The following is a 26,907-nucleotide window of genomic DNA, read 5'->3' as shown; positions in this document are numbered from 1 at the left end:
AGAACAATACTTGGAATGCTTGAAGCATTCCAACTAATAAAGATTAGAAGAACAATACTTGGAATGCTTGAAGCATTCCAACTAATAAAGATTAGAAGAACAATACTTGGAATGCTTGAAGCATTCCAACTAATAAGTCGGAATAAAGATTAGAAGAACAATACTTGGAATGCTTGAAGCATTCCAACTAAATATCACAACCTTCGATAGACTCTAAACTGATGCAATAGTGATATAATACGTACTACTAAATACATTGGTTCTTTCCCTTTTAAAACTCTATATTCATTTACATTACAACTGGCTCTCTGTGTAATTTAATTTTGACATTGTTGGAGGATCAGTTTACTCATACGATATATAAATAAATAACTGTATCTGTAGCCTCCTGAGGTTGAGAGCAGGGCCCCCTCAAAGATCACTTTTAATCCTGCAGACTGTGCTGAGGGCTGAGAGTGCCTCCGTGTAACTGCATATTGGAGAGTTTAAATGTTTATGTTCATGTCACTTGTCTTTTTATGAATGAAGATCACTTGCTGGTTGGTTCCACTGTGGTTTGACTGTGAGAAGACCCCCCAGGAACACAAAGCTTGCTGAGACATGGCGCTGCAGGAGGAACCTACCGTAGAGGGTCTGCCGGACTGGTCTCTACAGTAAAAAGGTTCTTACACTGGTAGAGGATGGCCAGCAGGGCATTCTTGAAGATCTCCTTGGCGCGCTCCATGTCCTCCTCATGCTGGGCCTTCTCGCTCATCAGCCTCCGGACGTGGCTGTTGGCCGACTGGATCATGGAGTAGAAGTGGTTGGCGGTCCGGCGGTTGACTTCGCCGCGGTCGATCCAAGTGAACAGCACCGCCGTCGCTTCGCTGAATTTATGGTCCTCTGAGGACAACAGAAGGACAATTTTAATTATCATAACTAGCATAACTAAATATAAATCAAACCACACACAACTACAGCCAACTGTAACCGTAAACTACACCGAAACTACCGCCGGATACAACCAATCATAATCATCTACAACCAATCATAATCATCTACAACCAACTGCAAACAATCATAATCATCTACAACCAACTGCAAACAATCATGATGATCTACAACCAATCATACTCATCTACAACCAACTACAACCAATCATACTCATCTACAACCAACTGCAACCAATCATACTCATCTACAACCAACTACAACCAATCATAATCATCTACAACCATCTACAACCAATCAGAACCGAGCACTAACTAATGTTAGTAGGGGTCTGAAGGCGTCGTCACAATGAAGGAGGAAGTCGTTTCACAGACATTTAACATTCAGTCGCTCTGAACAAACATACTATTTTATTGCTATTGTTTTAGTATTGTATTACTAATGTATAACTACTGTATTTCCCTTGCATTACTATTGTATTTCTATGATGGTTACTGGTTTGTATTATTGTTCCTTTACTGAGGAACAGTAGTTATTTATGTGAATAAACAATGTGAACACAGCTCTGCTCGCTGTGGAGAAAAACTGCTTTCTGCTGTAAAACAGGATTATTTTCAGTCATTGCGATAAAAATCAGCTACAGCAGGAAATAAGGAGGAGGAGGAGGAGGGGGGGGGTGACCTTCACAACAACATCCACACATCAGACATTGTGCAGAGAGGTTGAGGGCATATATAGATATATCTACATCTACAGTATATATCTATATATATATCATCAATATGAGAGCAGCTTCTTAGCTTGCTAAAGATCAGACATTAATTCAGACTGCGTTCATTTCCATCATGGTTTCCATAACGACGCTGCAGGTTTCTACCCATCACTCAGTAACACCTGTTCAAAGGTCCAACTGGAGAAGAAGAAGAAGTCAACAGGAAGCCACTATTCAAACTGATTCAAGCTCATCTGCTCGCCTTTTCAATCTCTTTAATGAATATCTACTGATCAGTGATCAAACTCATTCCACATCAAGCTGGTGTCAGCTCCTTTAAATCCAGGTTAAAGATGTTTATAAATCTCCTTGCTTTAGGTTCTGCTGTTTTTAATGCTTTTATGTGAGAGTGTGATATGCAAATAAAAGGTCCCAGCATTTCAGCGTATTGATCGGCTCCACTCACCTCTAAGCCGCTCTGCCAGCGTGGCCGCCTCATGCTCAGAGAAGTGCACTATGGGAGGAGGCGAGGGCGGCCTCAGCCGGTCCTCGTGGATCTTGCGTCGGTGGCGCTCCTCCCGCGCCATCAGGCGCTGCTGACATTCCCACTCGTACAGGTCATCCCGGGCCTGAGCAAAGTCCACGTGGATCCTCCCCGAGTCCTTCTTGTCGGTGCTGGAGCCGATCCGCATCCGGTACCCTGGGAGACGAGGCACGAGACAGGAAGTGACCATTAGACCACGTGAGACCTACTGAAGAAGACTTGAAACTAGAGACTGCGACCATAAACTCATGTTTACAATGTTTACTGAGGGAATAAATCAAGAGAGAAGTAGAGTCATTTCCTCATAGACGTCTATGGGAGCAGAGGAGTCGCCCCCTGCTGGTCACCACACATGTTTAATGTTTAATGAGGACACAGAGCCGTGTGTGCTCTCACCTGACAGGTACAGAGTCTTGTCCACCATGAACTCCTCACTGAAGCGGATGTGGCAGAAGTTCTTTTTGCTCTTGCGGATGGCGATGATTTCTCCACACGGGTCAAACACTTCTCTGATGATCTCCTCCGTGGCGTTCTCCGGCAGCCCTCCCACAAACACCGTTTTGCAGCCGGGGGGGCGCTCGCGGGTCGATGGGGGGGGCAGGTCTGAGGACGGCATCGTCAGCGTCATTTTCCTCCTCAGCAGCATCGTCATCTAAATGTCCTTTAATACTGAAAGTATTATTGGAATAACACAAATAAAATGCTGACTGAGTCTTATCAGCACACAGTCCGGTTCGGTTGGACTTACTTGGGTTCTGAGGGAACAACGTGCAGCTCTGGCGGTGGATGATCTCCTTGACGACCGGCATGTCGAGGGGGGGCGGTGGGGGGGGCACCAGGCTGATGCCCGCCATCATTGGGTTTATGGGAGCAATGAGCCCGAGTCCGGGGTCGAACCCCTGGAGACACTGCAGGGAGTCTGCAGGGGGGCCGGGGGGCTACTTCATCACATCACTACTTCAAGTACTGTCATGGTACCAGCAACATGTACTTATACTGATGACAAGTACTTCATCAACTTACATGGTACTATGTCGACAACTGTGATATCTAGAGGACTAATAACAGTAGTATCTATAGTACTAATAACAGTAGTATCTATAGTACTAATAGCAGTAGTAGCAGTATTCTCAGTGTCAGTGTTTCATCTTAAATACTCTGATATCAGACACACACAAAGAGAACACTTTAATCGCGACTAATCACATGATTTTTTTAAATCAAAAATTCAATAATTAATTCAAAAGTAGTGTATTACGCACTTTTATTAATACAAACACTTTAAATAAGGGACTTTTAAACAGCAGTATTGCTTTCACAAAGTAGCAGATACATTTTCAATTAATGTAAGCAAATAAAAACCCAAAGCTGTCTGCTACTCTCTTTACTGTAGAACAAGTCTCCAGCTTGCCTCCACCCGCTCACCTGGGATCAGCTGCTGCCCGCTGAGGCCCACGGGTATGATGCCCGGGTTGTTCATGGTCCTCGAGCCAGACCTGTCCACCTGAGGAAGACAACAGGTAAGAGATGAACTGTGAAGTCACACTGACACTCACAGCTGTAGACTGACAGCAGGCTGCTCCTCAATCAATGAATTTAATCTATGAGGTCACAGAGGTCACAGCTCTGGTGGTGCTGGGTTGTCTCAGACAGTCATTGTAAACAGCTGAAACTTTTCACATGTCCAACATGTTGTCATGGTGACGTCTCTCTTTGCGTGAAGACACAAATTCAGCCTTTTGGTAACAGCCATCTTGTTTTTCATCCCAATCAGTTTAGAGGAAGTGACCATACTGTGGACAATGTAGAGGCGCTGTATACGTCTCTGTTAGAGACCTGTCAATCAGCATGTAGTCCCGCCCTAAAGCATCCCCTGCTTTTTGGTCTGTTTGACTCTAAAAGGACCATCATTCACTAAATGAACATCATGCTGTATTGAAGAAGACTTGAAACTAGAGACTGAGACCATAAACTCATGTTTACAATGTTTACTGAGGGAATAAATCAAGAGAGAAGTAGAGTCATTTCCTCATAGACGTCTTACTGTCTTTATCCTGGTAGATTCACATGTCCAATGAGCCTTAGCAGAGAGATACCTGAAACCCAAACAAACTCAAACACCTGCAGCTCTGCGACTGGCTCACTACGTGTGTGTGTGTGTGGACTTAATGTTCCATCACAGACTTAAAGATGTCCCGTCACCTGTTTCATCGTTCTTTGCACCGTCTACTCAGCTCTACAGCTTCTTCTCTTTTCACAGAAGCAGATTTCTGATTATACAGATTTCTTCACATTGTTTCTCTCAAAGTAATTGATCGGTTCTGTCCATGTGTTATCTGATCGTCCAGCATAAGAGGACAAGGAGGACACCTTCTGTCCTCTCACAGCCAACCGGGCCATGTCCAACCACAGCGAGTGGCTCTGCTCACTTTCACGCTTCATGAAATATTCACAGCTCAATGCGCGTCTGCTTATTATTCATGAGCTCACTTGACATCTCTGAATCATTCACACACTCTCATATTTGCATACTGAGGAACACTGAGGTACAAACACACACCTGGCTGAGTCATCATTTAACCTGCGACTGACACGAGGGATACTACTACCTGCTGAGGTATGCTGTATACTACCTGCTCAGGTACTCTGTATACTACCTGCTTAGGTATTCTGTATACTACCTGCTCAGGTATGCTGTATACTACCTGCTCAGGTACTCTGTATACTACCTGCTCAGGTATGCTGTATACTACCTGCTCAGGTACTCTGTATACTACCTGCTCAGGTACTCTGTATACTACCTGCTCAGGTATGCTGTATACTACCTGCTCAGGTACTCTGTATACTACCTGCTCAGGTACTCTGTATACTACCTGCTCAGGTATGCTGTATACTACCTGCTCAGGTACTCTGTATACTACCTGCTCAGGTATGCTGTATACTACCTGCTCAGGTACTCTGTATACTACCTGCTCAGGTATGCTGTATACTACCGACTCAGGTATGCTGTATACTACCGACTCAGGTACTCTTTTAAGCATGTGTTAATGATGAGCTCATCCTCACAGAGACAACATCCATAAGTCAGAATGAAAGCGTCTCTAAAAGTGTTTGGGGAGATTCCCTCCACATTAAAGCGCTGATGGAGGATGGCAGCGCTCCCTGATGGAGGTCTGTAAACATTCAGCCTTCACAGGCACCGAGGACGTGCTGCTCCTCCTGATGCTGGTAACCCATTACAGACCCTTGTAAAGCTCCTCGGAAGAGGTCCAGGAAGAGCTGAGATGGGGGGATTTCCCATCATGCATCAGCAGTGAGCTGATGAGGATTAATTTCTTCCTGCTTCACTTCATACCTTCAGAAGCATGGCTCTGCTCTGGCAGCGCCACATGCTAAGCTAAGCTACAAATACGGCTCATGGAGCTGCTGACACACAAGACTTTTATTTTGCACATCTAAGCTTTCTGCTTCCATTTGGTTTGTGTGGGTCTGGAGTGAGAAAGACGTAAAGACGCCATAGACGTCTCTGATAGAGATCTGTCCTAAAGCATCCTCTGCTTTATCATCTATTAGAGATCTGTCAATCAGCGTTAGGCCCGCCCCAAAGCATACCCTGCTTTATGGTCTGTTTGACCTTAAATGGACCATCATTCACTAAATGAAGATCATGCTGTATGGAAGAAGACTTGAAACTAGAGACTGAGACCATAAACTCATGTTTACAATGTTTACTGAGGGAATAAATCAAGAGAGAAGTAGAGTCATTTCCTCATAGACGTCTATGGGACCAGAGGAGTCGCCCCCTGCTGGTCACTGCACAGACTGACGCTTTAAGAATTTTTGGAATCAGTTTGTTGTTTAAAGGTTCCACACAAACCAAACCAAGCTGACCTTCACCACAGAGATCTTTAGAAGTGACAGATGTCGTGTTCCTCAGTACAAATGTACGTTGAATTTGACTCGAGGATGAATCTCTTCCTTGTTGGTTTATTCGTCTCTCTACTCTGCAGAGCCTGTCGCCTGACTCCCTTTGTACCCTTCAGCTGAGTGACAGGGTCGCGGCCCAGATGTCAGTCTGCAAATTACTTCTAATGCGGTCTTTGCAGAGGCCCCATTAACCACAAAGAGTGGGGGGGGGCAGAGAATCCAATCGGCTCCAATCAAATCACAGAGTGGAGAAACAAGCCGTCTGAGCTCGTAATGAACTCTGAAGGAAGAGGGCGGCGCTCTGCATTAAACGGGTGAATCAGCATATCAACTGTACGACCACTGCGGGGGGGGGAGAGGCTCCATTACTACAGATGACCAATCAATCAATCAGTCCACGAGTACGAGCATGTTCACATACACAGAGCTACATGTTCTCACTTAAAGCCACACTCAAAGGGTTTATTTCGTAACGGGCTCTTATTGTGAAACTGCAGGAAGTAAAACAGATTGTTGCTATATTTGGATGCTGTTTCCAACAGTAAAAAACAGCGGAAATAAATTGGGAATGAAAATCCAACATGACTCGTTTTACTTAATATACATTTATCAGTAGCCTCTTGTTCATTCGAGGAGCTGTGATCAATGATCAGTATTAGTTCTGATGATGAGCCACAGTAGAACTCATTGGAACTTGTAGTGTTTTTGTTAACTCCTCGGTAAAAACACCCTTAATTAGTTGCAGCCTAAAAATAGCTGTGAGAAGCTGCAGGAAGCACACGCTCATGTTGGTGTTGGTCATGTGACTGCTGCTTTACGGATTCATCATATTCTATTACATAGAAAACAATATTACTATTAATTACTATTACTTTAGCATCTTAAGCTCTGAGTATGTGTGTGTGGAGAGCGGGGGGGGGGGGGGGGGGCTCCATGCATCTCAGTTGTGACTCTGCTGCTCTTTAGTCTCTGAATCAATCCACCGTGCACGGATAGAGATTCATGCAGTGCTATTAGTTTGGCTGTGGCTCCAGTGTCGGATCCATTTAATCCACTTAGAGGCTGAGAGGGGGGGGGGGGGGTGCATGACTGTTGGACTAATAAGAAACAGACAACGAGTAGCGAGTCTACCTGGACCCATCAGGGACCTGGAGGAGAGACTGACCCAGGACCAGCATTCTATCAACAGTGACATCAGTTCACAGCTAAACGCATAGCTCATCATTAATGCTTTGTTTCATGTAATTAAACCATTAAGATTCTCCTTCCGGGGTTTCTCTTGATATCTGAACCCTAATCAACAGGAAGTGGAATCCATAGCGAGGGGGGGGGAGGCAGAGCTCTGACACATTCACACCCGCTCAGAGACCAAGCAACACACAGCGGTCTCAACCGGCCCGGGGGTTCGACCCCCCCAGGCCAGTGAGCAGCGTTTACTGTCTGTGTGTGTTTGGAGAGGGGGGGGGGGAGGGCAGTGCTGAGTAACACGAAAAGGGACCAGATGGTGTCAGAGGAAGAGAGAGCAGCATTCCTGCAGCCGTCACTGCTCCCTGCATTTTAAACACCTTCTGTCCCTCTGCAGGACCAATTAGTGCACACAAACACACACACACACGCGCGCACACACAGCCTGACAATGAGTATCTGCTGCAGACAAAAGAAGACGAGAGAAGACCTTGGAAGACAGGTAGAAGACAATAGAAGACAGGTAGAAGAAAACAAATCTGTGAATAATATATATAATTTATCCATAAGAAGTACCAGACTGATTTGAATACATGAATGAAATGTCTAAACACATAATCTACTATGAGATGAATGTTAAATAAACAACAATGTCGTGCTTTAAGAGGTGAACATCTGGATCAGATGAGACGTTCACTTGTTAAAATCATTACAGATGTCACCGAGCTTCTGAATGAGGTTTTTACTTGTTTGGCTTTTCTGTGTGAAAACCATTAGTTTTGAGTAACAGATGCAACTTGAACATGAATTATTCTTTGGATGTCTGACAGATGGCGGTGCAGCAGAGTGTGTGTGTGTGTGTGTGTGTGCGTGCGTCATGCATCACGTGAGCTGTAGATTCAGCAGCATTTACCAAAAAAACGCTGCATCTTGATTAAAACAGACAGAACTGAAGGTAAAGAACAAAGCTGTGTGTGTGTGTGTGTGTGTGTGTGTGTGTGTGTGTGTGTGTGTGCGTGCGTGTGTGTGTGCGCAGGTGAGAGCAGATATTCATGCAGTGTGACAGCCAAAGCAAACACTCCTCCTCCCGTCATGGCTACAATTCACCCATCCCCCTCCTCTGTGTGTGTGTGTGTGTGTGTGTGGACACACACACTCGTACACGCACACATACCTCAGACCACTGAAATTATGGAGCGAACATAAACAACAAGGAAAAATCCATGTGATGCACTTTAAGTAAGCGATCATTTAAAATTCTGAACAAAATGTTGTTTTATTATAATAATTATGAACTAAATATTTGAATATGTGTATATTTATGTTTATAAATATATTTAAAAGACTCTAAATTTGTGGATGAACCAGGTTAAAGAACTTAATAAGGAATATGGAGTAAAAATTACTCAATTATAAAACAGAATGTGCGCGGGCGTGTGTGTGTGTGTGTGTGTGTGTATGTGTGTGTGTGTGTGGCTGATTGACAGAAGCAGCGATCCTTAGCGGTGCAGTCTGTTCACTTCCTGTCTAATTACAAGTCAAAGTGACTCATTGGTGGTCTGAGCTGTGAGGGACACAGAATTAATATAACGTGACACAGAGTACAGTCCACATGCACCAAGGAGCAACAACAATCATCCAACAGCACAACGCAGCACCTGCAGAACCGAGTTTCACAGCATCACCACGGCAACGCAGGAACATTTGAAACGGCAGCGTGCTGGAGCCACCGTCTTCTCCTCCTGAGTACGTTTAGTTAACTAAAGTAACGCTAGCCTTGTTAGCTTAGCGTAAGGTTTACACTCACATGATGGAGAACGATAGGATGCTTGCTAACGTTGCTAACGCTATAATGTTAAATGCAGTGTAGTAAATGGGTGAATTATTGTAGCCTGTCTTGAGTTAACGTTCACCTCTTCACACACACGATTGTTTCATATCACTATGACACTAAAACCTACGACGTGATCATCGAAGCTCTGGTTTTCTCTTTAGTACGAAGCAAAGGTGCCGTGAGTTTGTCCCTCAGAGGCTGAAGGAGTCTGGACAGAGAGCATCCTCAACCTGCTCCACTTTATTACTATTTTGAGTTACTTCAAACTTTTAAACGCATATTTGAACCACATTTAGTTTTACTATTTAATGTGTTTATTCTGATGATTACATTTGTATTAACTTAACTAAAAAGGACCGAATCCACGAGAAAGGGGCGTAACCACGGTGACAGGGGGGTAAAAAGGGAGCAGGGAGTGAATGTGTGAGTGTTGTTGGGAGGAAGTAAACAGCCACACGTTGTTGTCTCTTTGTTTCCAAGCCCTCAGAGAGTCACATGACAGCTAATGGACGCCCATTCACGCTCCGAACATGAAGCCCCGCCCCTCTAGAGTCAGAGGGTTCTACCTCCAACGGATCAGAGCAAGGAGGTGAAGAGGAAGCGCAGCTCTCCAGCAGCAGAGAGAAAAGCAGATTATGTTGTTTTCATTGTGGACGAACATGTGGGGGGGCGGTGCCTTCTTATCACAACAAACAACAACACCCTGTAAACAACAACGCTTATTCAGCGACACAAACACAGCTATTCTGTGACAAGGCCTGAGCTCTATTCACACACACACACACACACACACACACACACAGAGTCTTACCGACACACACACACAGAGTCTTACCGACACACACACACAGTCTTACAGACACACACACACACAGTCTTACAGACACACACAAAGCCTCCTGTAGCTCATAGAAACCTGTGTGCCTCCTACATGCTGATAACCTCTATTGTCACATTGTGATGTGAAGATGAGCCGGCGTGTCGTTTCGTGTCTGACTGCAGAGATTTAAATGTGACTCCATCAAAGAGGAGGAGGAAGGGGATGAAGAGGAGGAGGAGGAAGGGTAGGAGGAGAAGGGAGAGGAGGAAGAGGAGGAGGATGAAGAGTAAGAGACGGAGGAAGAGGAGCAGGAGGAGGAGCGCACTGTCTGTAAATACTCCTCCGTGTTCTCCTCTGTGACCTCGTCCTCCATGAAGGATTAGCTTTGTGTGAGGCCCAGGTGTCTTCTGGGAGACGGGGCCTCAGAGGACAAGTCAAGGTTGAAGCACACAGTGAATTATTCATCTTGCTGCAGCTCAAGAAAAGGTGAAATATTACCTTTGTTCATTGAATTTATTTATCGACACAAATAGAAGATGAGCTCAGGTGTAAAGACAGGAAACGTCCAGGAAGTGAACTCCGATCAGATCCTTCTCCCTCCTATTGATTGTGTGTGACCCCTCAGATTTATGCGGACGCCGTCTGGGGGGCCCCGACCCTTATTTTGGACCCCCTGGACTAAACGATGTGACTGTGTATTACAGTAATGACAACAAATCGCTGACTCACCTAAATATCCAAAAGTAAAAGCCTCATCTTTCATCGCCTACTTCCTGTTTGTTAGGTGAGTCTCTCGTCCAATCAGATCCCTCCTCCTCAAACGTCCTCCTGCGCTCTCCTCTGCCTGGGTTTTTCTTCCTCCTCCTTGTGTTTTTCTCACTGCACTCTCCTTTTTCTCCCTCCCCTCTCTCCGCCCTCTCCACCAGTCACGGTGATGAAGTGGCCAGCTCGCCGGCGTCTCTGCCAGTAATCACCACGGTAACTCAGACCAGCGCCGCGGCAACGGCAACATGCCATCCATCACCGCCTCCTCTACTGCAGGAAAATGATATATAGAGATGTAAAGGGTGGGCCTGCTGCTCCTCCGCTGTCTACAGGGAGGAGGACAGGAGAGGGAGCAGTGAGGACAGGGGGGAGAGGAGACTAGGACAGGAGGAGAGGACAGGAAGAGAGGACACGAGAGGACAGGAGAGGGAGCAGTGAGGACAGGGGGAGAGGAGACTAGGACAGGAGGAGAGGACAGGAAGAGAGGACACGAGAGGACAGGAGAGGGAGCAGTGAGGACAGGGGGAGAGGAGACTAGGACAGGAGGAGAGGACAGGAGAGGACAGGAGAGGGAGCAGTGAGGACAGGGGGGAGAGGAGACTAGGACAGGAGGAGAGGACAGGAAGAGAGGACACGAGAGGACAGGAGAGGGAGCAGTGAAAACAGGAGGAGAGGACAGGAAGAGAGGACAGGAGAGGACAGGAGAGCACAGGAGAGGAGAGGAGAGGACAGGAGAAGAGAGGGAGCAGTGAGGACAGGGGGGAGAGGAGACTAGGACAGGAGGAGAGGACAGGAAGAGAGGACACGAGAGGACAGGAGAGGGAGCAGTGAAAACAGGAGGAGAGGACAGGAAGAGAGGACAGGAGAGGACAGGAGAGCACAGGAGAGGAGAGGAGAGGACAGGAGAAGAGAGGGAGCAGTGAGGACAGGGGGGAGAGGAGACTAGGACAGGAGGAGAGGACAGGAAGAGAGGACACGAGAGGACAGGAGAGGGAGCAGTGAAAACAGGAGGAGAGGACAGGAAGAGAGGACAGGAGAGGACAGGAGAGCACAGGAGAGGAGAGGAGAGGACAGGAGAAGAGAGGGAGCAGTGAGGACGGGGGGAGAGGAGAAGCTCAGTTTGTGGTTATCTGATCCGCTTTTGTCGTTTTACAGAAAAGGGGATTCAGACGTTTTATGAATTGCTTCATGTTGTTGTTTCAGCTTCATTTTAATCCGTTTATACCAGAGGACACTATAGTATGTTTATATATCAATGTATACATATATATAAATAAAGATCTGGGTCTCTGCAAACCAAAGCTTTTGTCTCATCACCTCCTCTAATTGTGTGTGTGTCTGTGTGTGCGTGTCATCCTCATGGCCTGCTGTTGGTGTTGATCAATCACCAACATGTACCCACGTCCACCTACTGGCACCAACCGTGTTCCACAAAGCCCCCGAATAAATCACTGCTAATGACACCGGGACAAGGGGGATACCGATGGGGGGGGTGGGGGGGGGGTGGTGAGGGGTCTATTTGGCTAAATATTCATCTCAAAGCCACTCAGGATATTCCCTTATGAGAGAGTTTTACTGCTCCTTATTTATTTCATTCAAACACTGAGATGAATGTTTTAAATGTTTTCTTTTGTCAAAACCCCAAATTATTCAGTTTGAAAATATATATAACATATATCTCTATTTTATATATAACAGAGAGGTAAATGTTTAACGCCTGCTTCAAAAATAAACTCATCTATTGGCCCAAAGTGGCTCAAAGTTGCATGCTGGGTAATTAGCACAATTAGCTTTGTGAGGAAAATCCAAAGGCTTCACATAATTCAGAGTTTATGTTGATGGTATTTTTCTGCATAATGGTGATACATATTATGAGAACATTGACTTTAAAGACTTGATGAACCATAGGTGAAAGGAGCGGCCTCAGGCCACATCGTCTGGGTCCAGGTCTGCTTCAGCAACCTGGAACCTAAGTTCAGAGCCGTCTACGGCCTCTGCAGGTGTGTGCAGATGTGCTGCACTGAGTTGAGCCGGCTTCTTTAGAATTAGAAAAGCTGATATGTAATAAAATGATCAGTCCTAACTAAAACCGCTGCTTTGTATGCTGCTGCTTTCTTGTCAGTCACTGATGAGCGAGCTTAGCTTAGCATAAAGACACCTAGCCTGGCTGCGTGACGAAGGTAAAACGTAACCAGGAGCTGAAGGTTTGGATCTGTTCCTGATTAAAAGCATTAGTTCATGGTTCCTGTTTGAGTGCAGCGTACTGGTCTCAGAGGAAATAGCCCCATCAGGAAATAGCCCCATCAGGAAATAGGCCCCATCAGGAAATAGGTCCCATCAAGAAATAGTTCCCATCAGGATATAGCCCCCATCAGGAAATAGGTCCAATCAGGACGTTCCTCCAGCACAACGAGGAGGGACATGGTCCCTGATTGGATGTGATGTTTAAGAGAGGCTACTTTGCTCTTTAAGTGGTAATCCAAACGGTCCACTGCTCCACAGCTCGGCCGACTGACCACGAGGAGCTGAGACCTCCAAAGGCACTTTCTGCTGCCGAGACGTGTGTCACTAAAAGGCAATTCAGTCTTCACGGGTAGCTGCTTAGTTTTGGGTAGGAAGTGTTTTGTAACAACATATATAGTTTAAAGACATCTCTATGATCGATGATGAGGGACACCATGAGGACATGATCTGACACACTCTTCAGCTTGTTGGACAGCAGACTCAGTTCGTCACGCTGATGTGAGAACGGATCTCTCGGTCGCTTCCTGCTGCGACCGGGCGGATCTCACTCTGTCACTTCCTGCTGCGACTGGGCGGATCTCACTCGGTCACTTCCTGCTGCGACTGGGCGGATCTCACTCTGTCACTTCCTGCTGCGACCGGGCGGATCTCACTCTGTCACTTCCTGCTGCGACCGGGCGGATCTCACTCGGTCACTTCCTGCTGCGACTGGGCGGATCTCACTCTGTCACTTCCTGCTGCGACTGGGCGGATCTCACTCGGTCACTTCCTGCTGCGACTGGGCGGATCTCACTCTGTCACTTCCTGCTGCGACCGGGCGGATCTCACTCTGTCACTTCCTGCTGCGACCGGGCGGATCTCACTCGGTCACTTCCTGCTGCGACTGGGCGGATCTCACTCGGTCACTTCCTGCTGCGACCGGGCGGATCTCACTCTGTCACTTCCTGCTGCGACCGGGCGGATCTCACTCTGTCACTTCCTGCTGCGACCAAGCGGATCTCACTCTGTCACTTCCTGCCATCTTGCGCCTCACTCGAATGTTCTCACGTCCCACTCAAATTGAATCCTAGAATAAGCCATCACACAATTTATTACCCTGCGTGACACACAGCAGATTAGAGCCGAGTGCTCGATGGAAACATTCTTGAATGAGAACAAAGGGATTTCACACATAAACACACACGCACACACACACACACACACACACACACACACACACACGTGTCCATAGAGACTTCCTCCAATAAAAAGGGATTATAGATTTTGCTCTGTGCACCCGAGTGTTTCCAATGAAATCACAGCCTCCTCCTGCACTAGTCATTAAAATTTAAACCATCCCCCTTTTAGGCGAATATCCATGTACTGCTCTGCATGCATTAGAGAGAGAGAGAGTGTGTGTGTGCAAGGATGTGAGGAAATTAGAAAGGGAGATAAGAGGAGGTGAGAGAGAAAGTGTTTTCATTCTCTGCAGCTCTGAAGGCTAAGAGACACACACACACACACACAACCCACACAGACACACACACAGAGTCAATCCTAAAATGGTGAGGAGGAGGATGAGGAGGCAGTGAGATGAATGTTAAATTTAAATTTTTCTCTCTGAGCTGATGGTGCAGACAGGAAATACATATTTATGGTGAGGCAGAAGCACACGAACACTCTGCACAAGGTTTGTTATATTTTGTACTTTGTTTTTTTGTCTCTTTGGGTTCTCTAAAGAAAAACATCACTTGACAAAATTAAATCTGAGTCTTTGTACAACTACTCAGGATTTAAGGTACCATAATGAAGCACTGAGTGTTTAAATGAATATCTTTGTTCAGAACAAGGTTTGCAGTTATTAAAAGTAAACAGGAAGGGAAGCCGAGTCTTTTCAGAATAAATCAGTGCATCACTGTGGAAGTAAACCTTCTACTCAGCGTCGTCACACTAAAGTACGAGTACCAGCGGAAGTAGAAGTACACGTTGAGTCTCTGGTACGCCCTTCTTAACCTTTGTGTGGTCGCTCTGCATGGCCTCCGGCTCCTACGGCTGCAAAGGTCGAGGGATGAGATGTGACAACCCAACAACAACAACGCTCACACTTCCTGCTCCGCTCGACACAAACATGCAAATCTATGGGAAACATGAAGATTTAATGAGCAGGGAGGAAGGAATACAGGAAGACGTTGGTAGGTTGCGTCCTTCAGAGAGCAGGGTTTGTCTCTGATTCCAGATCAGTGAGGAAGAGTGCTGATGCTGCACCTTACTTCAACCCGGCACCTGATACCACCGTTACAAATACAGAGATACAACCTGCAGCAGAATGATGCATTCTGGGAGGTAAAGGAAGGTGTGACCAAGACGTAACCTCTGAAGTCAGAGCTTTGTGAGTTAAAGCTGCATTCTGTGCAGTGACCAGCAGGGGGCGACTCCTTTACAACATTGTAAACATGAGTTCATGGTCTCAGTCTCTAGTTTCAAGTCTTCTTCAATGCAGCATGATGTTCATTTAGTGAATGAAGGTCCATTTAGAGTCAAACAGAGCTTTGTATCAACAGTTAGCAGCGTCTCTACGTCCTCCTCAGTTCAGAAATGGTAACTTCCTGCTAGCTGGTTGAGAAAATCTGAACTTAAGGCTTCAAAACCTCCACAAACCAATGGGACATATCCCCATGACGAAGTCCACTTCTTCTAAACTGTCCGTGGGTGAGACATGTCAGAGAGTTGCACTCTGGGAGGTGTAGTGTGGTGTGACATGTGGCTGCAGGGGACAGGAAGCTGTCCAACAGAACTCATCACAGGAACCATTAGAGCAGAAGAAGACGCTCAGAGAGCCATTACTGTCACACTCATACACACACACACACACACAGACACAGCCAGAGAGGGAACAATAAATATCGTGCTTCTCGTCTTCATAACTCACACACATAAAACCCAGATTTCAGAATCAGCACAACTTCCACCTACACAAGAAGTATTTGTCTCTGACGTCACCACCAATGAAGACGAAAGAATGTTCTCTTCTTATTTTTCAGTGAACCTCATCTGGATTGACACTGTACACGTCTCTGGTAGGGACCTGTCAATCAGCATGTAGCTCCGCCTTAAACCACCCCTGCTTTATGGTTTGTTTTTACTCTCAATAAATCAAGACAGATGTAGAGTCATAGACTTCTATGAGACCAGAGGAGCCCCGCCCTGCTATTCCACACACACACAAATACACACACACTGTATCAATCACATGGAGCAGCTCTGATTGGTCAGCGTCCAGTTTAACGTTAAAATGTTTTAATCTATACTTTTGTTCTCAAAAAAACACATCAAGTATTTTGAGACTAAAATTATATATAAAAGATTAATTCTCAGGTTGTTGAGTGTCAGATGTGAGCGTTTGCTTGTTTTATGGAATATTAAATGAAATATATTCAGATTTTTTTACTTACTCTGATACTTGATTAGAGAGGAGTGATGGATTGATTTATAAATGATGAACTAATTGATAGGGTCAGCTGCAGTTCTATATTTATATTATATTTAATGAGTGTGCATCTCCCTCACAGTCCTACTTCCTGCTGCTCTGCAGTCTTCAGCTCAAACCAGATTTACTTGATGTGATGCCAGAACAAGGACCCACATCACTGCGCACACACATACGCACACACACACACACACACACACACACCATTGTGTGAATTAGAAAGCACTTCAGTCACAGCAGCTCTTCCCCTCCGGCTGCTCCTCTTCCTCCATCACACTGATGGGAAATTCTCCTTTGATGTGTTGCCACTCTACGAGCTGTGTGTGTGTGTGTGTGTGTGTGTGTGTGTGTGTGTGTGTGTGTGTGTGTGTGTGTGTGTGTGTTTGTCTTTGATGGTGCTAAAGTGATCTGTTCAGTCGAAGTACAGAAAATTTATCTTTGGATTTTATAATCTTTTTTTATTTTATTCATTGATGGTTAAACTTCGATAATGTGAGATTCTGGTTTTTCTATATATTTTGTAATAGACAATGGATATATTTATTTGACATTAAGTGTATTTCAACCATAGATAGAAACAAAATTCTTAATCTAATGAAACTCTATTCTTGGAGATTATTCATTTCAACACTTTCAAGACAAACACTTCTTCAACCTGAGTGATGATCAGCAGATGGAGCCATAATGAAGAGATGAGCACCTGTGACAGGAATGAGATGAAGGCCTCACACTTGGCTCCTTTTACATCTCACTGGAACTACTTCTGGCCCAAGAAGTAGTCCCAAAGAAAATGACGTTCTCAAGCAGAAGAAGGTTCTCCTCCATCTGACCGCCCCCTCCCCAAACTAACCCACTCAAGGTGCTTTTGAATGATCACTCGGGTCTGATCGGCAGAGCCTGAAGGTTTTATAGGACAGAGGGAGACAGCTGTGGGCCGAGATGATCTGAGTTCACTGCCAACGCACACACACATACTGGATTAGCTATCAGTGTGAGGCCCGTCCTGCTTTAACATGGACTCAGTCCAAACACACAATCTCACACACACATTTTCTCTCTGAGCGTTTACGTGGTTTAGGTTTCTGTCTTCCCCTGTATTTGAATCTGTTCATGTTCAAGTGCATAAAGGAATGACCAGTATTACGCAAAATATAAACAGCTAGTATTGGTCTGTATTCTTTAATATTGATTTAAAAACAACGATCAATAAAGTCAAACACTATAAAACAGAAAACAAATAGTAAAGAATAATAAAATAAAGCCTGTGCATGATGAGTTTGTTCCACATGTGCTGATGTCATTGTCCTTTATAGTCCTTTATTGTTCTTTATAGTCCTTTATTGTTCTTTATTGTCCTTTACTTGTTGTGTGGAGCAGACAGATCTGTTGTGCCGACCTTTTAGCTTCTGGAAGTCCTGAGATCACAAATCAGGACATCAATCTGACAAATACGTTCTCCGGTTCTCTTTCTAACAAATAAAATAAAACAAATTAAACGCATTAGCCACTTTCCGTTACCGAGGGGGCGGCCATCTTCAGGGCAGGACATTTGAATTATTATTATTGATAGCTCAGAGACACATCCAGTTCTTGTCTTTCAAAAAGTCAAGAGTTACAACATTAACATTTATTACATCAAGATAGATGTCATGTTTCCAAAATGAGCAGTTTGAAGGCTGTGACCTGTTCCAAGGTGGTAAGGTCTAAGGACTGAATCCATACCACGCGTTGCATCAATCCGGAGAACATCGTTTTGTTGTCAATGCAAATCGATTGATAATGTTGTGATCTGTAACCAGAATAAACAGACGTTTTTTTGTGTCTTTTGAGGTCCTCCTGCAATGGACACGCCCCCCACGCCCCCACCACCTCTCAGAACACGAGACCCCCAGAGCCGGGCGCTGCATTGGGGGGTGGCATTAGTGCCTGGCTCGTGGGCGGCGGCAGGACAAGGCCCGTTAATCGCATCACAGGAAACAAGAAGCCCGGCTCCAGTCAGCCTCTGCAGAGTGACGGAGGCCTTTTGTCTCCTCCAGTCAGTCGGGGGGGGGGGGGGGGGGGGGTAATGCCGACGCTGTAAGCCCCTCAGCTGCAGCAAGCCGAGGTCATCTGATCCGGACCGGCCTGCTGATGCCGCAGGGTGGGGGCTGGGTGGAGGGTGGAGGGTGGAGGTGTCAGGCTGAGCTGCAGTGACGTTTGGAGACAGATGTTTGCCTCCAGGATACAGCCTCTCTGTATACTGATACTACTAGTACTACTACGACTACTGATACTACTAGTACTGCTACGACTACTAAGAATACTACTATGACTACTGATACTACTACTACTATGACTACTACTATGACTACTGATACTACTACTACTAAGACTACTAAGAATACTACTATGACTAGTGATACCACTGCTAATATAAATACTACTATGACTACTGATACTACTACTACTATGAATACTACTAAGACTGCTACAATTACTACTATGACTACTGATACTAGTACTTCTACTAAAACTGCTATGAAAACTTCTACAGTTATTAATACTACTACTGAGTACTAATACTATGATTAACAATTAGCGCTAATAATGCTATTACTTTAATTAACTTTACCACTATTACTATTCCTAGTATTACTACTACTACCACAGCTGCTACAACTACTGCTACTATTACTACTACTATTAGTACTACGACTACTGCTGTTAGTAGTACTGCTGCTCTTTACAAAATAAAATTTTCAGTTTGTCACAATTAAATTCAGGTGGATCTTAATTCACGATGGCAGAGAAATAAAAAAGAAGAATAAATATGGGTTTGTTTATAGCTTTAGCTTAGCTTAGCTTAGCTTTAGCTTCAGCAGATGAGTACCGGCTCTTTAAGAGGAGTCAGAACCAATAAAATAAGTTCTGGAAAGGTCCGATCAGCAAAAACGTTGAGAGGAACCGATGACGAGTGATCCGAATGTTAATAAGATAACGTGGTAATGGGGATTTGGACCTTTAATTCAGACAAAACAGACGTGTTCTTGGACTTTGAGGAATCGGGGTGTTTGATGATAGAAGAAATAATCAAGTTTATGGTCAGGTTAAGACACTCGATACAAGCTGATTGATCCTAATGAAAGGGTTCATTGTTATAAGGACAGAGACAAGCACTGATGAGGCTCCTCCCCCTCTATTAGGCCATCAAACTTCAGAATGATGTCATCGTTGGACGTTAAATAAAACAAAATTTCCATTTTTTAATTCATGAATCCGTCCCATTTGATCGTTGGTGAGGATGATGATGATGATCATGATGAAGCAGCAGGTGAGTAACGAGCCTTGTGATGCTGAAGGGTCGTCAAGGTGATGGCAGGAAGGACAGCAGATTTGATCTGTCTTCTGTCCTCAGAGACGAGGATATGTGAGACACTTTCCTGTTGATTCTTAGAGACAAAGACACACTAAACACGTCATGTCTGTCCCTGAAACAAGTACGAGTGAGACACTTTGCTGTCTGTCCTTAAAGACAAAGACACACAAGACACTTCATGTCTGTCCTTAGGGACAAGTATGAGCGAGACACTTTCCTGTCTGTCCTCAAAGAGAAGTACAAGTGAGACACAGAGACGAGGATATGTGAGACACTTCCTGTCAGTCTCCAGAGAAGAGTAACGTGAGACACTTCCCGCATGTCCTCAGGGACGAGGACACGTGGGACACTTTCCTGCGTGTCCTCTGTCCTCATAAATTGTCCTATATCACCAACACGATCAAGCTTCAAAAACAAGAAACAGCGTTTGTTAAAGAACTGCTCGTGCACGAGAAATTCGGTGCGTGTGACGGAACCGGGTTTCCCGTTAGCGGGAACCGGTCAGCCGAGCAGCAGCGGGGGGGACAACGGACCCGCGGCGGGGACACCGGGCTCCTCTTACCGGTTCAGAAGCAGAAGATCCGCGCGATGCTCCGCGAAAGAATCCCGCTGCTCCTCCGGTAGAGAGGAGGCGCGTCCCCGAGACAGCGCCGTGCACGGCGGTGCGCGTCTGGTGCGCGTCGGCGGGTACCGACCGAACGATGGAGCGCGAGACGGAACCGATCATCAATAAATGTGATCAGCTGTCATAACCAAACCAGATAAGGGTTCGTTAAGAGAACACGTCACGTGGCCTCAGGGAGGGACTGTCTCTTTAAATATTCAAATGAGCGGATCGATTCTGGGTTCAATAAATCTGTTGTTACCCCACAACAGCGTCAGTCAATCAATAACTATTGATGTATAAATAAATAAAACATAAAAACGCCATCAAACACATTTGCAGGTTTATTTTTTAAAGTCTGAGTAAACACAGAAAATAGTAAATAGGAAAAAAATATCAGATTAATTATTTCTTTAGTTCTTCTCCGGGCAGCTTTTGTCCTCCACACTGAGAAACAACACTTGATTATTATTATTATTATTATTATTATTAAGGGTCATAAAGGTTCCAATTTTCTCACTTTGAATATTCCAGAAGGATCATATAAAGGCTACGTTCCTATAAGTTGTTCTATATAAGTATGCTGTTTATTAATATTAATATGAGTTGTTTAATTCATATTCAATTGAATTGTTTTATTATTATTAATAGAAGTTGTTTTGTGAACATTAATATAAGGATTGGGTGAACTGGGTTTATGTTTTCTATGATTTAATGATGTATTCAAGCAGATAACATGTCAATAAACCTTGTGTGTTATAAGATGTTATTTTGATACATTTAATTATTATGTATCTATTCCATCGTTTTGGCTGCTTTAACTTAAGTTTCTAAGATGATCAGAAGTAGTCTATAAATATTACAATACTATAGTACTTAAACTAATACTAAAAATGATGCACTGTTCAAATTATGCAAATCCCCAAACCCCTTTGTCGCCTCGCAGGTCTCAGTAGATCTGGTTCTGGTATCTGGACCCTGGTCCTGACTCCTGCTGCTGCTATCATTACATATGAATCATATTACTATTACTGTCATCATAAAGTCTCAATTTGGTATCTGTTTGGAATTATTTGAATCATTTCTGTCATGACCTGAATGTATTGTACATCTTTGTGTACATCTTTGTGTACATCTTTGTGTAGTCTGTCCATCCTGAGGAGGGATCCTCCTCCTTTGGGGAGTTGTGAGGGTTTGGGATCTACGGTGGCCGAGAAGGTTCAGACAAATACAAAAGCAACAACACAAACGCAAACGCCACAACACAACACGAACGCCAAAACACAAAATACAAAAGCCACATCACAACCGCAAATGCCACAACGCAACACGAACGCCGCAACGCAACACGAACGGCGCAACACAACACGAAAGCGAAAACGGAAGTAGCTGCCCACGGGAGCGAGCGTATTTTGGAGGAACGGAGCTGGAGGATGCCAGATCGTTTAAGAAGTAAGTGAAACATGATTCCTTACTTTAACTGTAGCCGCAAGGAATCATGTTTCACTTACTTCTTAAACGATCTGGCATCCTCCAGCTCCGTTGTTACGTGCCGACTGGTTTTTGAACCTACTGGTTTGGCTACGCGTGCGTGTTTGTTTTGCCCCGACAGCGGCAGATGTTGTCTGCCTCGGTCACCTGATCCGTCACACATTCGCAAACATATTGCTGAAAATGTTCAAAATGCATCCCATATCCAATGCAGCGATTATGATTGTATAAGTGAGCACTACATCACTGCCACGTATAAAGAAATAAATAAAAGAACATACGTTTATTAAAAGATCGCCACAACCTGGATTCGAACCCGCAGTCGAGCAAAATAGCAAAACTTTATAAGACGGCGGCGCTACGCCGTCGGCCAACCGAGCTGTCAAATGCCGCTACTGATTTCACTACTTATCATGAAATTGAAAATCGTCAGTGGCAAGAACATCTTTTGGTTCAGGGTGAGCCAAGACAACTGGTTTTTGGTGGCGTAGCGTGAAATACATAGTTCTGTCAGGTTTTCTAGCACATTGCCCAAGTAGGATTATTCTCTTAATAACATCTAAACGCGTAGCCAAACCAGTAGGTTCAAAAACCAGTAGGCACGTAACACCGGAGCTGGAGGATGCCAGATCGTTTAAGAAGTAAGTGAAACATGATTCCTTACTTTAACTGTAGCCGCAAGGAATCATGTTTCACTTACTTCTTAAACGATCTGGCATCCTCCAGCTCCGTTCCTCCAAAATACGCTCGCTCCCGTGGGCAGCTACTTCCGTTTTCGCTTTCGTGTTGTGTTGCGCCGTTCGTGTTGCGTTGCGGCATTTGCGGTTGTGATGTGGCTTTTGTATTTTGTGTTTTGGCGTTCGTGTTGTGTTGTGGCGTTTGCGTTTGTGTTGTTGCTTTTGTATTTGTCTGAACCTTCTCGGCCACCGTAGGGATCGGACCATAAAGCCCTCTGAGGCAAGGAAGGAAGGAGGGGAGAAGGCAGGAAAGGAAGGAGAGAGGGAATAAGGAACGCAAGAGAAGGACGGAAGGAAGGAGGAAGGAGGCACTTGGAGTTCTGTCTCTGACGAGGTGAAAGCTGAGTGTTTAGCGCCTCCTTCTGGAGAGAAAGAATACTACAAGAGGTTCTCTAGTTCAACTGAATGATATTTAATATTATGTATTTAACTACTAAAACGACTGTGTACTATGTTATTGTAACAGTACTAACAGTACAGAGTTTTTTTGTTTTGTTTCAGTAGAACAAATAACACCAGCTAGTAGACAGTACTCTGTTAACAGCACTAAAGTATTACTACAATAAAATCAGAGTACTAATTCTATTGTGTTAAAGTAAAGTTAAAGTACACAACAGTTTTATACTTATAATGTGATTGAACTTCTTCTGTTTTTTATCAGGAACAGTGTTGTTGTTCTGAAGTGTTTTAAAGAGAATGTTTCATTTGTTCTGAGAATAAAAGACAGTAGGAAAGGAAAGACACAACCAGACACACAAAGTAACACAACACAGATACACACACAAAGTAACACGACACAGATACACAAAGTAACACAACACAGATACACACAATGTAACACAACATAGATACACAAAGTAAAGTAAAACGGCACAGATACTCACACAAAGTAACAACAAAGTGTCCTCATTCACTTCAAAGCCCTGGTGCTCACGTAGCATGCTGTGAATGGATGAGGTCCAGTCTCCATCCAGGACATGGTCAAACCCTCCATCCCAACATCAAGCTGCTTATTCCTCCCTCACTGAGAGCAAAACACTCGACTAGATCACGACTCTTTGCTGTCCTGCTCCTAAATGGTGGAAGGAGCTCTGTGATGACATCAGGACCACAGAGAGCCTTTACATCTTCAGACTAAACCTCCACTAAAACACTGTAGACCTTAAACTGGACCTATAAAGGCTCTTATCTATAACTAGTTGTAAATCAGCTTATTTGATGAAGTTACATTTTGTTGTTTCTAAAACAATAGAAACAGATGAGGTGATGTAGAAAGTACACCTACAGTGTGTACTTTCAGTGTACTTTATGTAGAAGGCAGCACATCAGGAGGAAGCTGGTCAGATGAGTTTCAGTTCGTGCGTGGAGTTTCCATTGTGGGCGGGGCCAGGCTGCGGGGACCCGGTCGCGGAAGTGTCTCCTGTGTTTCTACAGCGTGTGTTGGATAGCGCGATGAGTGACGCGGTCCCGGTGGACCCGGTGGACCTGGTGGACCTGGTCCACGGCTGCAGTCCGGGCTGCATCGGCGCGCCTCCACCGGGGGATCCCGCCCCCGTCTTCTTGCTGTGCGGGGACCGTTCCCGTGACGACCTGCGTGGCGGGAGCGTGCACGTGCTGGACTCGGGTTCGACAGCGGACTGCTTGTTCCGGTTCAAGCGGACCCTGGACCGGATGGACGTGAGCTCGGTCCGGGTCTTCACCACCCCACGGGGCCGGGACCGCCTGGCCCTCTACGAGCGTTGGCTCTTCACGGCGGTGTACACCTTTGATTACCGCGTGCACGCGCTTACCTGTCCTAGCTGCGCAGGTCCCGCCCACTCGGACCCACCTGGTGAAGCGGTCAGGGTGGAAGAAGAGGTGAAGGCGCTCGTGCAGGGGCTACCCGCACTGGGGGGAGGAGTCCGGGTTCTGACGTCATCCCTGATCCCAGGTCGGTTCCAGAGGGCAAAAAGTTCATTCAGTTGTTAAAGTTTTGATTTGAGTAACAACTTGAAAACTCTTCTACTCCATGTACATCTATCACAGTGCATGACGTACACACACACACACACACACACACACATATATAGTTTATTACTCTCTCTGTCCTTCAGAATGTTTTGGTCACGGCTTCAGCACTCGAAGCGGCGGCGTGACCCTCATCGGGACCCTGTCCTCTCTGAACCTGTTCAGCAGCAGCAGGAGGAGGGACCCCGAGGCCCTGGTCCAGGAGAACCGGCGCAGACTGGCTCTCCATGCCGGCTTCCACCCGCTTCCTCTCCGTCTGGTCAAGGTACTGGACACCAGACTCCATCCACCAGTCCACCCATTTAAAGCCTACAAACACAAAAACGACTAAAACAAGTAGTATTGATAACCAGATCAAGTACAAAAATAAAGAAATCATTTAACTTTCCCATCTTAATGTTTGACAACAAAGACACAAGCAGATGTTTGGTGCCTGACTTTCAGTGAGGAGAGAGAGGCCTTTAATCATGGTCAGATGCAGGGTTATTTAAACAATGTATTTATTATTATTATACCTGCCATGTGCGTGGTCTCCTGCAGGTGGACCACGGCAGCCGTGTGTGGGTGGTGGGCCAGGCGGAGCCGGACAGCTATGACGCCATGGTAACTGACCGCGTCGGCGTGGTGCTGGCGGCGCCGGGAGCGGACTGCATGCCAATCCTGTTCGCCGACCCGAGGTTAAAGGTCATCGGAGCCGCTCACGCTGGTGAAAGCTTGGTTTGTTTACATCTAAGTGGTTTAAAAATTAAGTTTAATAAAGGACATGGAGGGGATTACATTTAGTCTCTGGCTGGATAAACATCCCCCTCTTGTTCTCAGGGTTACATCCAGAAGTTCTCAGATGACACGTTGGCCTATAAAAAGGAGCTGAATCCTTTGTCAGATGCTGTAGTCAAAGTTTCTTCAAACTAAAAGAGTTGGTTATTGATTTCAGAGAGGAGGAGGAGGTAGTAGATGGGACTCACTTAGGGTACCAGCACGTCGCTGTAGTCCCTAAATACCTGTACCTCGCTGTCCTCAGGCTGGAAAGGAACGCTGATGGGCGTAGCCATGGCGACGGTGGGGGCCATGGTGACGGAGTTCGGTTGCCGGGTGAGCGACATCGTGGTTGCCATGGGACCGTCGGTGGGAGCCTGTTGCTTCACGCTGGACAGACAACAGGCTGAGGACTTTTACCGTGTCCACCGGGACTGTGTCCCCGATCCAGAGTCAGTCCAACCCCACGTAGACCTCCGCCTGGCCAACAGGTAGAAACCAAACCATGAGAGGACAGGAGAGGAGAGGACAATCACAATCAGAAATTTAGTCCAATGAGGACAGGCAATTAAAACATCCAAACATGAAGCAAGGAGTGAACAGGAAACAGTTCAAATAGGACAATAGATGCTGATAGAAGACAGCAGGGGACATGTGAGGACAAGATAGAACAGTAGAGGACAGCAGACACGTAATCTGGTCTCAATTCTCCCTTGTGAGTCCTGCTGACTCTGCGTTGGACAGTAAAGTCTGAGTCTACTGTGTCTCCTGTGACAGAGTCCTTCTGCAGAGAGGAGGCGTCCTGCCTGGACACATCCACGACCACAAGGAGACGCAGCGCTGCACCTCCTGCCACCCTGAGGACTTCTTCTCACACGTCAGGGACGGACAAAACTTTGGCACCCAGGTGGGCTTTCTGTGGATCAGGGGGACGGACTGACAGCTGGACACGTCTGGAGACACATCTGGAAACATCTGGTGATTCTATTGTACTACTTTTGAGTTTAAAGGATATACAGATGTTTTTTTTTCCCATTGTGGCATTAGTACTACCACGATGAGACGAGGTCTGTGATCAGGGACCAATTAGTAAGTATTAGTGTTACTGTTGTGTGATTCTAAATATTAAAGACATTCAGAATCTGCTCTGCTGATCAATAACTGATTCAGTCATATCAATGTGACATGTTGAATCTGATTTTAGGACTTTAGTGTATCTCTTCACTTATAAGTGAAACATTATACATAAAATGAATGACAATGTATTGTCATTGTGTCACATGACGTCCTGTTGTGTGTCCGGAAAATGAATGAAATGAATTAGCTTTCTCTTCTATTAAAATCCTCTAAAGACTCCGCCTCCAAAATAAAACACATCAACCATCAGGATTTAATAATTAAACTAAATAAAAGTTGTTATATTCCCACGGGACGTTTTCTTAAAGGAACACATATTGAGAAGCTTTGGTCGTCTCGCTGTCCTACAGAGGACAACGTCCATTTCTGTCCGTAATCAATAACTGAAATATG

The 26,907-nt window shown here is 45.3% G+C and overlaps 2 protein-coding genes across 5 annotated transcripts in view; one reads left to right on the top strand and one right to left on the bottom strand.

The window, feature by feature from the left end:
* enox1 (ecto-NOX disulfide-thiol exchanger 1) overlaps window positions 1–20,608 on the bottom strand; it is a 33,667-nt gene extending 13,059 nt beyond the window's left edge. The window contains exons 1-6 of one of the 4 annotated variants that reach the window (XM_037488658.2): window positions 20,345–20,608; window positions 3,612–3,690; window positions 2,935–3,105; window positions 2,583–2,789; window positions 2,109–2,342; window positions 670–882 (exon numbers count right to left, since the gene is read on the bottom strand). In XM_037488658.2, the coding sequence (XP_037344555.2) occupies window positions 670–882; window positions 2,109–2,342; window positions 2,583–2,789; window positions 2,935–3,105; window positions 3,612–3,690; window positions 20,345–20,509 (1,069 nt within the window). In that variant the 5' untranslated portion in view covers window positions 20,510–20,608. Of the gene's footprint in view, window positions 1–669; window positions 883–2,108; window positions 2,343–2,582; window positions 2,856–2,934; window positions 3,106–3,611; window positions 3,691–10,681; window positions 11,443–20,344 lie in introns of those variants that run through there. The other 3 variants (XM_037488659.2, XM_037488661.2, XM_037488660.2) reach the window with 3 other exon arrangements.
* Window positions 20,609–23,919: 3,311 nt separating this feature from the next.
* lacc1 (laccase (multicopper oxidoreductase) domain containing 1) lies at window positions 23,920–26,833 on the top strand. Its single transcript, XM_037489285.2, has 5 exons — window positions 23,920–24,544; window positions 24,708–24,886; window positions 25,162–25,327; window positions 25,643–25,868; window positions 26,155–26,833. The coding sequence occupies exons 1-5, from the start codon at window positions 23,959–23,961 to the stop codon at window positions 26,315–26,317; spliced, it is 1,320 nt and encodes a 439-aa protein (XP_037345182.2). The 5' UTR covers window positions 23,920–23,958; the 3' UTR covers window positions 26,318–26,833.
* Window positions 26,834–26,907: the final 74 nt, after the last annotated feature.

The sequence above is a fragment of the Pungitius pungitius genome, chromosome 10 (genome assembly GCF_949316345.1).
Source record: "Pungitius pungitius chromosome 10, fPunPun2.1, whole genome shotgun sequence".
Taxonomy (NCBI): Eukaryota; Metazoa; Chordata; class Actinopteri; order Perciformes; family Gasterosteidae; genus Pungitius; species Pungitius pungitius.
Note: the sequence above shows the minus strand (reverse complement) of the source record. Positions and strands in the feature narration are given on the sequence as shown.

Bases quoted from the DNA above. Each gene is read 5' to 3' on its own strand.
- lacc1 (XM_037489285.2), top strand. From the start codon at position 23,959: ATGAGTTTCAGTTCGTGCGTGGAGTTTCCATTGTGGGCGGGGCCAGGC. The intron at 25,328-25,642 runs GTGAAAGCTTGG...CGCTGTCCTCAG, and splicing joins CATCGGAGCCGCTCACGCTG to GCTGGAAAGGAACGCTGATG. The intron at 25,869-26,154 runs GTAGAAACCAAA...CTCCTGTGACAG, and splicing joins GACCTCCGCCTGGCCAACAG to AGTCCTTCTGCAGAGAGGAG.